General features: G+C 35.7%; 1 protein-coding gene across 7 annotated transcripts in view; it reads left to right on the plus strand.

Annotated features, from left to right (window-relative positions):
- The window catches only part of LOC123679192 (whirlin), a 210712-nt gene that overhangs the window by 86137 nt on the left and 108969 nt on the right, over positions 1–15606 (plus strand). For all 7 annotated transcript variants that reach the window (XM_045616624.1, XM_045616626.1, XM_045616627.1 and 4 more), the window contains exons 7-9: positions 498–670; positions 11439–11628; positions 12275–12418. In XM_045616624.1, the coding sequence (XP_045472580.1) occupies positions 498–670; positions 11439–11628; positions 12275–12418 (507 nt within the window). The remainder of the gene's footprint in view (positions 1–497; positions 671–11438; positions 11629–12274; positions 12419–15606) is intronic.

Genomic DNA, 15606 nt, shown 5'->3' on the forward strand with positions numbered 1-15606 from the left:
CAAGTACTTTCTGGTACTGATCGGTGGAAGTACTCCAAACTTCTTTGCCTGAGCAGAATCACGAGTATTATTCCTTCAGAAGTTCAAAATGAAAATTGCTTCTTATATGTTTGTATATTTACTTCTCAAGTGCAGTAGCGAACAGCTATCCAAGAATACTTCTTAAATGCTGGATGCAATCAACGACAACTGAATATATCAATAGAAAAACACCAAACGAACATAACCTTCTTCTTTAAGTTCATAGAATCTGCGACGCAGTCGCAAATAATAAGTATTATGAACTGATAAAACAATTTACTGTGAAAAGGATGAGATAGCTCCCATTGAAGCAAAAATTAGTTTTAGATCAACTGGTACCCTCAAAATTGTAAAGAATATTTGAAATGCATTGACGTTTTATATCTCATTTCCCAAGAAATGTAGTTGTACACGTTATGAAAACGGAAAATTTCTATACATGACTTTTTTCAATTGAAAAATGTTTTTCTTTTCAGGTTGGAGATCAAATCCTAGAGGTTAACGGTCAATCGTTTATGGACGTGACCCACGACGAAGCGGTTGCTCAGCTCAAGTATCACAAGAGGATGTCCTTGGTAGTGAGGGACGTCGGTAAAGTTCCTCATTCGTGCACTGCCTATGACAGAGATTGGGACCTTTGCAGTCCTGGGTAAGACAATAAGGGAATTAGGGAAAATGATATTTGTTGACACATTTATTTAGAATACTTAATAGGTGATAATAAGAGAATTCATTTTGATACAAAAAAATTGAGTACATTATTAGAGAGATCAATGGAAGTTTATTTTTGTAAGCCATTGACGATGAAAAACTATATCAGCCAAAAGACCATCACGGCTACAATTGCAGTTGCAGCTTTATATCCTTTTCGTGAAATTGCGCATTTGCAGGTGTATGTCTTCGATAACTTAACGAATTCCATTTTTAGGGTCTTAAATCGATTGTGGAGCATTAGTATAGACCAGGCGCGGATCTAGGGGGGGGGGGAACTGGGGGTACATTCCCCCCCAAATGGCCCAGGCACCGTTTAAATTTTGCCGGCCCTCCTAGAATTTGACATACTAGGGCTCAAATAATTACAAGATCAGCAAAAATTTTACCTTCAATACATTTTGTGTAAACACATATTAATGAACGGCAAAAAAATTACGTCCCAAAATGGCGGAAGTGTCTGGGTTCCGCATTTTCAGTATTTTGAGAATCTAAAAGTTCTCCCCCCCCCCAAAAGTGGGGCCTGGATCCGCGCCTGGTATAGACCCTATCTATCACATGGCCCTAAAGAAAACAGTCTCAAGTTGTTGAATCCCAAGATATCGTTGTCCCCTTCAAGGAAAACACGGCCAAGAAACTTTTTTTGGAAATTGCAATTGCATCGTTGCTTGTGTGACACGTTGCATCAAAATTAATCGGATCCCACATCATTATTTCTCAATTCTGGCCATAAAAAATCATTAATTAGATCTCGGTAGTGCCATACATCCATCATAACAAAAATTGCACCAGCCTTATTATCGAATAAGCAAGGTTCAATCACACCAAGAGCCGAAAAGCCTCTCAAAACAGTTACAACTTGAGGGTGAAAAGATTTTTGAACAATCATTCTTGGATTTTCGAAGCCTCAGATGTGACAATTCTACAAATATTTCCTCAATATTAGAAAAGAAAAGTTGAAGATGAAGATCCGGATCATTTCGATGCATTTTTAGGACCCAAAAAGCGAATATAAGATAAGATAAGGGATAAAACCTGAGTCTTCATTCGAAATACAGTGTAATGTCGTTCGTGGAATGCTTAATTATCAAGTTGGACGAGGAATCAGCAAACCGCAGGAGTCGGAGCATCTTTGTCTTGTAGCAAAGTTGTGAATAGTGGCGTACCGCAGGGTTCTGTGCTCGGATCACTTCTATTTTTCATTTATGTGGCTGATCTATCACAACTGGCTTCCTTTGAGTGATCTACTTATGCTGATGATTATGACCCCCTTAACCTCTCCCCCCTGGGACTGCGCTTGGGCTTTGGCAGGTTCAGAGTTATGCAATGCGTGTGCCTTATGGTGCGATTTACCCGTGCTATAGTAAAAGATTGAACCTGTTTGTTCTTCACTGTCGAGTTTAAATGCCTCATAGGATCTAAGCAACTTATGTGCCTTCATAATTGATAATTTTCATGGTCATCAGCTGATGTTGTACTACGAAAACTATCGGATATTTCAAAGATATATTTCCTCAGCAAAAAGGTGTTTGAATGGCGGAATTCACTGCCAGGCTGGTTAGTATGCGCCCCAAGTATAAATTCTTTTAAAAAATTGTTAGATGCACTTTAATTGCCCTTTTTTTCTCTTCTTCCTCTAGCTAAGGAATTCTTCTTTTTTGCTTTGCCTTGGCTTCTATTCAGTAGATGAGGAAAACCTTTTTTGTCTCCACCTATTCGGTGGGCGTCAAGGTTTTTTTCCATTGGGTCGTTCATGTTTGAAGATGCATGAAATTCTATCTGACGCCATCTTATCAACGTGGTCTCTCCATTACCTCCTTCTTTGCTTACTGCACTTGACAATTTCCTGTATACCTAAGTTTTCTTTTATCGACTTGCTGGTCTGTCTATCTCTGAATGTTACCCCCGAAATTCGTCTCAAGATCTTCATTTCTACCGTTCTTAGTTTCTGTTTGGTTCTCTCTGTTTTCACACGAGTTTCTATGGCGTAGATCATGATTAGGCGTACCATTGCTTTATAAATTCTCACCTCACTTCCTTTGAGCATGTATTTGTTTCGCCAAATCATTGTGTACAGATATCCAGTTATTTATGCTGCCTTAATAGCTTGTTATTGGAATTTTGCATAGAGATCTCTGTAGCTGGTGATTTCCACTTCGAGATATTTGAAGCTCATTGTCTGTTGATTGACGGTGCCTTTCAGTTCTAGTTTGCACCGAACCGGTTCTTTACTTATTACCATGCATTTAGTTTTGTCACTAGATATCTTCATGTTGTGTTGTTTGCTGATAATATTGAACAGATGTCTCTGTAGATCAGCCCCACAATCCGTCAAAACAATGACATCGTGGGCAAAGCGCACAATGTTTATATTTTGGCTTCCCAAGCCCTTCTTTCCTTCAAATTTCAAAATCTTCATTCTTCATTTTAGGGAATTGATGTTGTGTATTATTATTATTATTTGAACTGGGGTCGTTTTGGTTCGGTAAGCCTTCCGGGAACTGCGACCATGCAGATCTTTTGTTCTCTACCCTACTCATTCATAGAAACCCAGGGAGGTCGTCAATGACGTTAATAAAACTGACAACCTCCTTAAGGGCCTTGGCCGTTACCTCTCTGGTATCCAGGACTGGCTTACCCATATGAATGTTTCTTAGGCCAGCCAGCTCCGGACACTTGCATATCAAGTGTTCAGCTGTTTCTGCTTCCGATCCACAGAGCCTGCAAATCTCGTCTGCTGACTTTCCCATACGGCACAAATGATGTTTGTACCGACAGTGCCCCGATAGCAGTCCCACCATCACCTGAAGCTCGGCTCGCGACAGCTTCAGGAGCTTTTTGGCGTAGGTAGGTGAAATCTTCAAGAATTTCTTTGCCTGAACAAGTCTAGGAGTGTTAGACCAGTGGATTGTCCTGCTGTTCAACTCCCATAGCTGGACCGCAGCTTTATATTGGTCTTTTCCTAGCCCACAGAAAGGCTCTGGTCCAGCAGGTGTTAACCTTGATGCACTTTTTGCAAGTTCATCAGCTCTTTCATTTCCTTCAACCCCACAGTGCCCTGGTACCCATAGTTGGGTCACCTCATTTTCTCTGGCCAGTTGCTTTATGATGTTGTGTAAATTTTTATATATTGTTTTCTGAGACTTATAGGCTTGTATGCCTCCCTCAGATCTATTTTGTAATTTGTAATAATAACGAAATCTCCATGTGTACTGAGGAATGGACGACTGAAATATGTTGGCTGGAAGCGCGAATGCAAACAAGCTTCTAACTCTGTTCATCCCCTTCATCATTTCTTCCCTAAACTGCCTCAATTTATTTTCCATAATCCCAAATATTTAATCTCTCTCAGTTAAACATACATTCAGTTAAATACGTCTGTACGTTCGCCGATTTCAATTTCCTAATCAAACAAGACTAATGCGGACTGCCAAGGTTGGGTTTAGGTGTGTCTCTCAGAGAAATGAAACCAATTAAATTCGACCGTAACACGTGAAAAAAGCACCCCCGAAGGGTTTTCCGTGCGACACCGGGGGCAGTTTCAATCTCCATAATGCACAGATTCCGCCCTTGTGGCGCACGGCGATAAAATATCGGTGGTATTCATGTTTGCTGAGTGCATTCTGTTGAATTATTCAGAAACGGAAGCTTGAACTGAATGTGCAGGAGGAGAGATATCTGTTGTTTTCAATATATTTTGTTCGATAAGGATTGGATCAGTCTGAAGTGAAATATTCAGTTTATTTCCTGGAGAATGGTGTAACGTTACAATTGCTCATGAGACTCTAAAGACTAATTTCTAGGGGTGGTTTGGCTTATTTGGCAACAAAACTCCTACTCAGGTTTTTAAAAATTTAATAAAATTAATTATACAGAGATCGATGCTTTTCACTCCAAACAAATAATAAAATAAAAACTTAACTTAATTCGGTTTCAAATGAGTTACTCTGCTAGTAGGATGGAACCGCTTCTGTAAATTATTTTCAGCCTTCTGAACACCAGATCTTATCAGGAAGCTATATTACTCCAATTCCCATTCAACGAAGTTGATGTAATAATGCCAGGTATTACGCAGGTATTCTTTCAGATTCAGGAACTAAAGTGGTTTAACATACGTACTATTCCAAATTCTGTATCTCAAGGAAGTACTTCTTGATATTTTTCAATCCCAAGAAAGGTTTCTGTTGTTCCAATTCCACGGGAGATGCTTTGAGAAGATAAACAACGATATTAGAATATGTTAATTGAATTTACAACTCCTTCTCGGATTTCTTAACAAGAAATTATAAAGAAATCATTACATTTATCATAAAATAAACCTGAGAAGGAGTTTTGTTGAAATTGTTTGAGACAAAAAGAATCCTACCAAACCTGAAATACTTTTCGACAAGATGGATGACTAAAAAAAACTACTGTTTCAAATTAAATTAATTCGTTCTGGTGAGATTATTACTTGTTGCCTACAAATATTCATGTTAACACTTACCGAGAATCCCGACACAATTCTCGCCGATAAATTAGAATCCAAATCTCAAATTAAATTAATAATGACTGAAATCTAAATCTTAGGTACGTATCCTTGCTGAAATCTTGACAACTATTGAAAATCTCTCAGAAGATTCTCTCTAGATCCGCGCATCCGCGCTCCGACCGATGGTACACGATCAACTGCGTCTTCGAAAATTTCAGTAGCGTAACATGGACCGAAGCGTGCAAAATCGTTGTATAGTTTGGACCGAAACTTCGCTGAATTCACAATAATGATGATTGGAGATATGCCAATTAAATTTTTCCTACAACTGCATTTTCTTCATAGCTTACTCAATTCCAAAACTATGAATTCCCTATAGTGATAGAAATATTATTCTACACAGTACTTTGCAAACACCTCGCTTGGTGGAACAATGAAATTGGACAGATACTTTCAACGAAGGCCATTTTGAATTGAATTAGGTACATTACTTGAATTATTTAAGTTTGTGCAGTTGTAGGAAAAGTATAGTGTGCAACATGTGGAGAAAGTTCTTCTCTCACTAGTGTGTTTGCGGCACTTGCCTTCCACACTCGTGAGAAAAGTTGGAATTTCCCCCACTTGTTGCACAATATACTATTTCATTCATTTCTTGATAGCGAAATGGATTGAACAGAAAAATGGAAAAGTAGAAAGCGGTAAAAAACATTTTTTTACTCACAATCAGTAGGCTATCTATGAATTCCTAACCTTCAAAGCATTCGAAATAATTACATACTTCATTCTTTCCCGGCTAGCAAATGTCACTTTACTGGATAGCAAGTGTCACATTCTCCACTAGCAAGTGCCACTTTCCTTATACCTGTATAATTTCGCTTCCATTGTCACCTATCTTATCTATGATCATAGCATTTTATCAGAACCAATCTAAGGTTGAATTATCTAACTTTTTGTTTGCTAGCAACGAACTCACATGTTCGTGAAAATTATTCGTAATATGTCTGATGATGTCAGGGAAGTTCTGATGAAACCGGACATACTGAAGACAGATATTTGACACATTGATTTCAATTATATGTATTGGAGTTCTTTCAAATCCGGAATCCTGGAACATTGAGTGAAATGAATGAGAATCAAGGATAATGAAACGAATTAAGAGTTAAAACAAAATCCAAAAGCGATAAAGTAAACATTCCCGAATCCCAGGACCGAAGGGTTATAAAGCCCTGATGGGGACAGTTGAATAACGCAATCACTGAACCATTAATTCCTAGTGTGATTGAAAAGCTCGGTATCTTTTGGAACAGTATAGATGAATATTGACTGTATTTGGTTTGCAGACAGAAATATTACTGCATCTCTTCCACATTGAAATAGAACATTGTCTTCTGCAAGATCATAATAACGAATATTTTTCAAAGTTATACAGTCATCTGAAAATATCTACGATGAGATATTTGATAGAGGTTAACATCTTAGGATATTAACAGGTGAACAGTTTTTAAAACTTGAAACTTACAAAACTATAGCAAAATGTTCCATTTGCTGCTCAATTGACTAATATATTTCGGGACTTATATGAAAAAGAGTACAAAAATACAATATAATATAAAAACCAACATTTCAAAATTCATGAAGATGGTTTCGAATTTATATTCGGATGTTTCCCAAAAGGAAATAATCCTTTGGATATCCAAAAACATGAATGAAAAATGTTGCTAACTTTGAGGTAAAAAGGGATCTATGAGTTTCAATTCCAGGTTTTTAATCCAATGTTCTATTGTAATTGTTCATCTACTTTCAAATATCCCAACAAGAATATCCAAATAACGGGTGTTTTTTTTTCGAGGTATATAACTTTAAGTTGGCATTACTGTCCAAGATGGCGACCGATTTAACAGCTGTCCAGTGCAGCGTTGCCGTTCGTACGATAATTATCGTTTTGTACGATAATTCGCTGCTCAGTACTATGTACGATACCGCATGTACGATAATAGCGTTTTGTACGATAATTTCAGCGTACCTATCATTTTAGCTAAAGTGTCCATAGATACTAAAAATATAATGAAACTCAGTATGGCCAGATTTAGTAGAAATCTACTTTTTCAGTATATTTTTCGCATTTTCATGAAGTTGTTAGTAGGAAGAAATCATTTGGTAGATTTTAGTAGTTTTGAAAAATCTAACCGAGACGGTTGGGAATGTCTAGACTCTAGAATGTTCCGATGAATCAATTCATCGTTCATTGGGGTTCTACGTTCTACGTGGATCTTGAAAAACGAACCTACTTAAACATAAAATCATAAAACTTCTTGGCTGTCGGCTGAAAATAAATACAAAGAATCCTGGAATATCCGAAGGGTAGGTGCCTCATTAAAAACAGATGGTGTTCAAATTCCAGTTGAAAATATACCATTATCTCATATTTGGTATTCTATTTACTGAAAAAAAAATTGTTGTAACAGGAATTTCATTGACATATTTGAGTGGTTGAATATTTCAGATTTGAATATATTCATTTCACACAACAAAATTGTTTTTTTGATGACCTTTATTTTATAGAGAATTTTTACGAAGATATTTCTTCGTATTTCCAATCAATTCAATTATTTAGATTCATATTATTTTATAATATGTGGCTATGGGAGCAAATGTTGAATTGTTGAAAGCACATAACAAAGACCATCAAACATATACTGCCATTTCAATTGAAAAGGGCGTATCTGCAATAAAGCACACTAGAGATATTTAATTGAATTAATATGAAAAAGAAATACATGACAATGCATGTTAATTAAATTCATTAATTTTAATTCAGAAAGGCTATTAAAGTCAAATATAATTATCAAAATAAATTTGTTACTTGAATTCGTACATACAAACTTTAACCCTAAGTATAGGTATATGTATATATGTATATAGGTATCATTAAATAATAGGATTCTTGAATTATTTCCGAAAAACGTATTTTTTATTAGTTTTTCAGATTCAATTTCGAAAAGTATCTAGTACCTCGAACACTTATATTCAAAGAATTTTATATTTGGGTATTTTTTATTCGGTTTCTTTTACATTTTTGTCGACGATTGCATGTTTTTTGCAATATTCTAAGTTATTTGGGAAAAGAAGTTTTATGGAAATGAGTTATTTCTGAAAAAAAAAACCAAAATAACAGAAACAATTTTCACGATATCAAAAGTAAAATTCGATCCATTCTTTCACGATTTCCTTAAAAAATTTCTTGTTTCATTTTCGAATCTATACGCATCTCTACTATCTATCCTATTCATGAAGTAAAATTTAACAATATGAGACATTAGAATAAGGTGTATTCTGAATAAAGTGAAAATACGACAATCTGTGAATAGGATAATACAGGTTCTCTGATCTTGTCTGATAATTAATTAATTATTCATTAACCGTTTCGTCTAAATAAAAAATATATTACTTATTCGATACATTGCTTGTTTTTTCATCCTTGTTCACAAATTATTCTCGGAAAAATTTCCTTCATTTCGAATGTGTACGATAAAAATCAGTGGGATACGATAATATGTACGATAAAATACGATAATTTTAAACACACGGTACGATATTTTAGGCTTATCGACCCGGCAACGCTGGTCCAGTGATTTATTCTCAGTTTGGTTTGGCAATTCATCATGCATAGACTCACGCCGGAACAACGCTTGCAAATAGTGCAATTTTATTTCGAAAATAATGGTTCTGTGCGGAATACGTATCGCGCACTACGTCCATTTTATTTTGTTTAGCGATGAATCGCACTACTGGTTGAATGGATACGTCAACAAACAAAAGTGCCGCATTTGGAGTGAAGCTAATCCTCAAGTGTATGTCGAAACACCGTTACATCCAGCAAAACTGACTGTTTGGTGCGCTTTATGGGCTGGTGGAATCATTGGTCCGTACTTCTTCAAAAACGATAATGGCCAGAACGTTACAGTCAATGGTGATCGGTATAGAGCCATGATTACTAACTTTTTTATTCCTGAATTGAACAACCATGATGTCCAGGAGCTGTGGTTCCAACAAGACGGCGCAACATGTCACACAGCTCGTGCCACAATCGATTTATTGAAAGACACGTTTGGTGACCGCCTAATTTCACGTTTTGGACCTGTGAATTGGCCTTCAAGATCTTGTGATTTAACACCGCTAGACTACTTTCTGTGGGGCTATGTAAAGTCATTGGTCTATGCGGATAAGCCACAAACCCTTGACCATTTGGAAGACAACATTCGCCGTGTTATTGCCGATATACGGTCACAAATGTTGGAAAATGTCATCGAAAATTGGACGTCCAGATTGGACTACATCCGAGCCAGCCGTGGCGGTCATATGCCAGAAATCATATTTAAAATGTAATGCCACAAGATTATCTTGCGGATAAATAAAATTGATGTCAATCGAATAATCCATCGTCGTTTTATTGCAATTTAAAGTTCTATAGCTCTAAAAAAAACACCCTTCACTATATTCATTATGCAATTGTTTCAATTTTGATGCAATGCAGAAGTGATCATTATGTCGAGAATATCTAACGTTCCTTCAACTCCTTCGACTAAACGAGTTGATAAGTGAATTTCATCCGAGTTTGTTCCAATTTCGAAACTACGTAGTCCCATTAGCGGTCTAACGTCAAGTTCACTTCGGGAATCCCTGTTCGGCCACAGCTTAATCCGACCAAACAGCGTCAAATTCAGGTCGCGCGAGGAACCAGACCAGACCCGGGTTACAATGCAGAAGAGATTAGTCCGACATTTAATTTCCCTGCCAGGCGGACCGTGGAGGTAGAAACCTGAATGCTGAAATTGACCCGATCTGGGATAGACGCCAAATATGCGAAAAAATCGGCGTTGACAACGTGATATTGTAATATCAGACTGAATTCACCTGATATTTCAGGTAATATTCAGGTAATATCAGGAAGGCTTTGCAAGGATAATTGAAGAATATTATCTAGATTGTACTCTGTATTCGAAAATTTGACATATTCATTGCAAAGATTAAAGAGCAAATATTTGGAAATTTATAATTAATTATAAGTTCTCTAGTGGTTAATGCAGAATCGGTTTGGGAACACATGATAGTCTATACCCTCAATTTTGTTCAGTTTGGAAAGGCTTATGCATAAAACTGTTGGAATTATGATATAAGAAACTATTGCATATGGAAGCAGCTCACCTTTGATGTTCATCTGATACAACAAAACCGCCGTTTCATAAGGTGTAGTAAAAAGAGAATTATTCTTGCATGTAACGGGTGTTTTTTTCGAGGTATATAACTTTAAGTTGGCATTACTGTTCAAGATGGCGACCGATTTAACAGCTGTCAAGTGATTTATTCTCAGTTTGGTTTGGCAATTCATCATGAATAGACTCACGCCTGAACAACGCTTGCAAATAGTGCAATTTTATTTCGAAATTAGTGGTTCTGTGCGGAATGCGTATCGCGCACTACGTCCATTTCATTTTGTTTAGCGATGAAGCGCACGTCTGGTTGAATGACTACGTCAACAAACAAAACTGCCGCATTTGGAGTGAAGCTAATCCTCAAGTGTTTGTAGAAACACCGTTACATCCAGAAAAACTGACTGTTTGGTGCGCTTTATGGGCTGGTGGAATCATTGGTCCGTACTTCTTCAAAAACGATGATGGCCAGAACGTTACAAAAATCGGTATAGAGCCTGAATTGAACAACCATGATGTTCAGGAGCTGTGGTTCCAACAAGACGGCGCAACATGTCACACAGCTCGTGCCACAATCGATTTATTGAAAGACACGTTTGGTGACCACCTAATTTCAAGTTTTGGGCCTGTGAATTGGCCTCCAAGATCTTGTGATTTAACACCGCTAGACAACTTTCTGTGGGGCTATGTAAAGTCATTGGTCTATGCGGATAAGCCACAAACCCTTGACCATTTGGAAGACAACATTCGCCGTGTGTTTATGAATAAAATTCATGTCAATCGAATAATCCATCGTTGTTTTATTGCAATTTAAAGTTCTATAGCTCTAAAAAAAACACCCTTTAGCTAGAATTACGTTGGTCTATTTAAAGACAATCAAATTGATTTGTTGGCTTCAAGGGAAAAAATTGATGGCTATATCTAAGAAACCACGATATACAAGTAATAATTTATCAAATGATTTTCGTCTTTGTTGTAGTTCAATCAGGTACCATAATTATTAAATTTGCTCCTTTCTATTCTAGGAGTAGAGCTGCCGCAACAACTAGGAAATGGGCTGCAGCCTTACAAATGGTAGAGGAGAAGGCCAGGTGTCTCCTTTCTCGACCAGAATTCACTTCCCTCTGTTATTATACAGACGAATATGCCGCTAAACATATGACCATAGATGCCTTTGTACAAGTTATGACTGAACTACTTAACACATCAGAAAAAGTGAGTCTATGATAATAAATATCTATATACTACGAGTACAAAAATATCTCAAACATCTTATTACTTGATCTTCCCTGTTTGCTCAGCTCAAGTTGCTCTAAGTTCGATCACAATTAAAAAAATCTATAACTTTCGTATTACTGAATATTAGACATAACACTGTAAGCTGAAAGTTATCAGATAAGAGCCTTGTGTTGATAGTTACTGGAGACTTGTAGTGGTCTGGTGAGTATACCACGTGAGACCTATTTTGGAGTACATTGTCCCAGTCTGGTGGCCATCTACGAAATGTAAAGAAGTTTGAACACATTTTCAAAATCTTTTATCTTCCCAACTTCATGAACTGTCGCGTAACAGGTGAAATAGTAATCACCTCAAAAACCAAGAGTAAACAGCTACAAGTTGAGTGAAAGGCTACATTCGAAAAAACAGCTGAATTGTCGTTTACCCCAGATCAAAAATACAAAGTTTTCAAAAATATTGAATAATCTAAAGGTACAGAAAATACAGTAAAATAAAATAAATCTACTATAGCTTTTTTTCTCCTGAGATCAATTTAATTGAATAAAGCAAAATCCATAAAACGAAAAAGTTATCGATCAATTCTGGAAGAGAATAATCAATTCTTGTTATTTGCTTGTTACAGATCACTCTCATGACAGAATTGAGAGAAATAGTCGCCGTAGATGACCGTTCCAAATTCGACGAATTAGTATACGGAAGGGAACCGGAGTCCTCGTCAAGGATAAACCCCAGGGATCCTAGAGAACACGATTACCGTCACTCAAGGGTGAGTTGCACGTCTGTGTTTTCTGTTTCACAGGAAGAGGATCAATTCTATCGTTTGAAACGGCTTTTCTAGATGAGAGGACTGGATTTTACTCGTTTTTAAACGAAGAAGGCTTCTCCCGTTTTTTCATCAGTTGTTGAATACATGACTCTTTCCTGGGAAATACTGACTATTTCAATATGTGATTTTGAATAAATATTCCACTTTATTGAAATTTTCTAAATAAAACTATACACATCGGCAAAATTGCGGTAACAGACAAAATCTCAACGAACTTTGTAGTTTATTTTTTGGCCGAATTGAGCAATAATCTTTTTCAAATAGTAGCTCAATTTCTCAAGAAAATAACCATTCACATGCCGTCTTAATTTATTCCTTCCTTTGGTACAAAAAGAAGAACAAAAAAAAAGAAAATTAAGATTTATTCAGACTATTATGTGGAGTAATTAATTTACAGACGGGAATGTTTACGAACACTTTGATGTTGCCTCTTCTTTTCTGAATATTTTTCTTTTCATTCATTGCGATATCTTGATTTTGAAAAAAATTGCAGCACTTTGAACGAGAAGTTAATGTTCTGAATCCTCTAGATTAATTTCAATTTATATACCAAACGAAAAGTGTACATAAATAAAAAAATAAATAAATAAATTTCATGAAAATTTAATTGTATTGATTAGAATAGAGACGTTATTCAATTTTTTTTATTTATTAATTCAGATATCATTTTGTTACTGACAAACAGAAACATTAATACAACGAAAAGTCGTTGATCCTATTGATGAATTGTTCATTGAATCAAGGAACAATTTCCATTAAATCAATGGAATATTCATTATTACAATGATCGGTTTATTATTCGATCGGTTGTGTTTTGTATCATTAATGTATTTTGTTCATTGAAATTGTACTCGGTGTTTAATAAGGATACGACTTTAAAGAATTAATAACCAAAGTTCTTCTATTAAATGAATTATTCATCGAAACAACTGTCACTCGACATCAATTTTAGAATCGTTTTATCGATCAACAGGAATTCATAATATTAATGAGTAGTTAAAGAATGAAATTTCATTATATTGAACAAGTACTTTGAATGAATCAAATATTATAGTCATATTTTTTTCAGTGTACTGAAACCACTCAAAGGGATTTTAAAATATCGTAATTAATAAAGAAAGAGGTATTCACAACACATCAGGCAATATGGAAATGATCGTCTGTCATTCTTGTCTGTCAACAATTTACTCCACATGGTGTTCTGAATGATACCTATCTTTCTTTTAATATTTTTAGTTCACCCTTGTATTTAGGTTGTTTCTTTAGGAAACGGAAATACTTGACAGGTGCATAGGTTGCACTAAGGCGGTTCTGGAGATACACCATTTATTGGGTCTTACTCTCTTCGTAGCCGAGATACAGGGCGTTTTATGAATTTTGCCCGTTTCTTTCTGAGGTCATATCGAACGAACCACCCGGTATATTTTCTTCATATTTGGCAAATATGTTCCTAATTGAGAGCCCAAACGTATCATGCAATAACCGCCTTGAAAATCCAGGTCCGGGTTAACAAAAAATTATGAATCGTTTGAATCCTCGAAACAACACCCTGTAAATCGGAATCTTGAAAATCTGTTTTAATATTCGTAAGCACCACTAAAAACTAAACTAGACGTGTACTTCAAATTTTCGCGCAGACAGTTTTACTGCACAAATTTTCAACGTAAAAGTGAAATTTTTAAGAACTTGGATATCTGAAAGTGGTTTGAAGTGACTTTTAAAAATGAATAATCAAAAATATTGAATCCATAATTATTTCAACATTACTTGGTAATTAATTTTTACATCAAATTCATAAACTCGGGAATCATTAGATAGATAGATTTCGTTTATAAATTAACTCAACCAGTGCATTTGAACCTCAAATTCCAAATCTTTATTCATTCTTCTCAAATAAATCTCTGACACTATAGAATTACCGAAAAATATTCATTCGTCAATTCCAACCCAATATTCGTAGAGAAAATTTATTTTTTTCTTTTTTTTATTATTGACAGAAAAGAAGCGGAACGAATGTATTTTCTTGGAAATTTTACTGTTATTCGATTGAGAAATAAGATTCAGCATGAACGATTTTAATAGAAAAATCATTAAAAGTATGCAACAGAAATATTGATGAAAAACGTGATTTACAGTTTTTTCCAGATCGTAAAAACAGGAATTACGGCAATTGCCAGACGGACTTGAAACGAGTAATTTTGTGGGAAACAAGAGGCTGCGAGAAATAAAAACCACTATTTTATAGTTTTGCGCAGTAATAAAATATCGTTAACCTCGGAGGATGTACACATCCAATTTCTCCTAATGAATATAATGGGGTTGCCGAGAATCACCACACTGTTACTCCCTTTGCTTCTTCTAGGAGAAATGAACAACAGATTTCCTAGAATTACGTGGTCTGGAACTTGGTTCAATCAGGAATAAGGAAATTCACAAAAGATGCCCATTCAATAAATTTAAATAAATAATTTTCGTTCAGACCATATCGCTCTTTTTTTCTTCATTGTTATAAGGAGATAAATAGATCGATTCAATTTGAAATAGACAATTTTGAATGTAGAATCCTCTCCTTCCATGATTCGTTACCGATATACAGGATGGGCCACGGTCGATGGTACCTTGGACTTTTACGGAGAGCGGAAGGTACGATTTTATTGAAAATTTGGTTTCTTAGCTAGGAACCACTGCTCTATCGATATAAAATATTTTCATCGATGCGGTGTGGCCACTTATATCAGAAAGTACTAACAACTCCGATATTTTGAATGGAACACTCAGTATATTCCTAATATTTTCGTAGCATGTATTACCTTCCTTGCCCCTATCTCTAGCGGTTTTTGAGTAATCGATTGATTTTTGTGGAAACATAGCTTCAATTGAAATATTCCTTGTATATAATGAAATAGGTCCCTTAATCAAAAAAGATACTTCAAAATCGCAGGCTTCAACGAGACATACTAAAATGATAAACAGAACATTTATTTCAATGGAATGACCTGCATATGAAAATAAGATGATGTATTGAAAAAAATTATATTTTCCTCTACTGTGTGTATTAATATGTTAAAAGTGAATATACCTTAATTGTAAGGTTTCCTAATTAGAAGCAAGGGTTCATTCCAATGACA

This window comes from Harmonia axyridis, chromosome 4 (genome assembly GCF_914767665.1).
Source record: "Harmonia axyridis chromosome 4, icHarAxyr1.1, whole genome shotgun sequence".
Taxonomy (NCBI): Eukaryota; Metazoa; Arthropoda; class Insecta; order Coleoptera; family Coccinellidae; genus Harmonia; species Harmonia axyridis.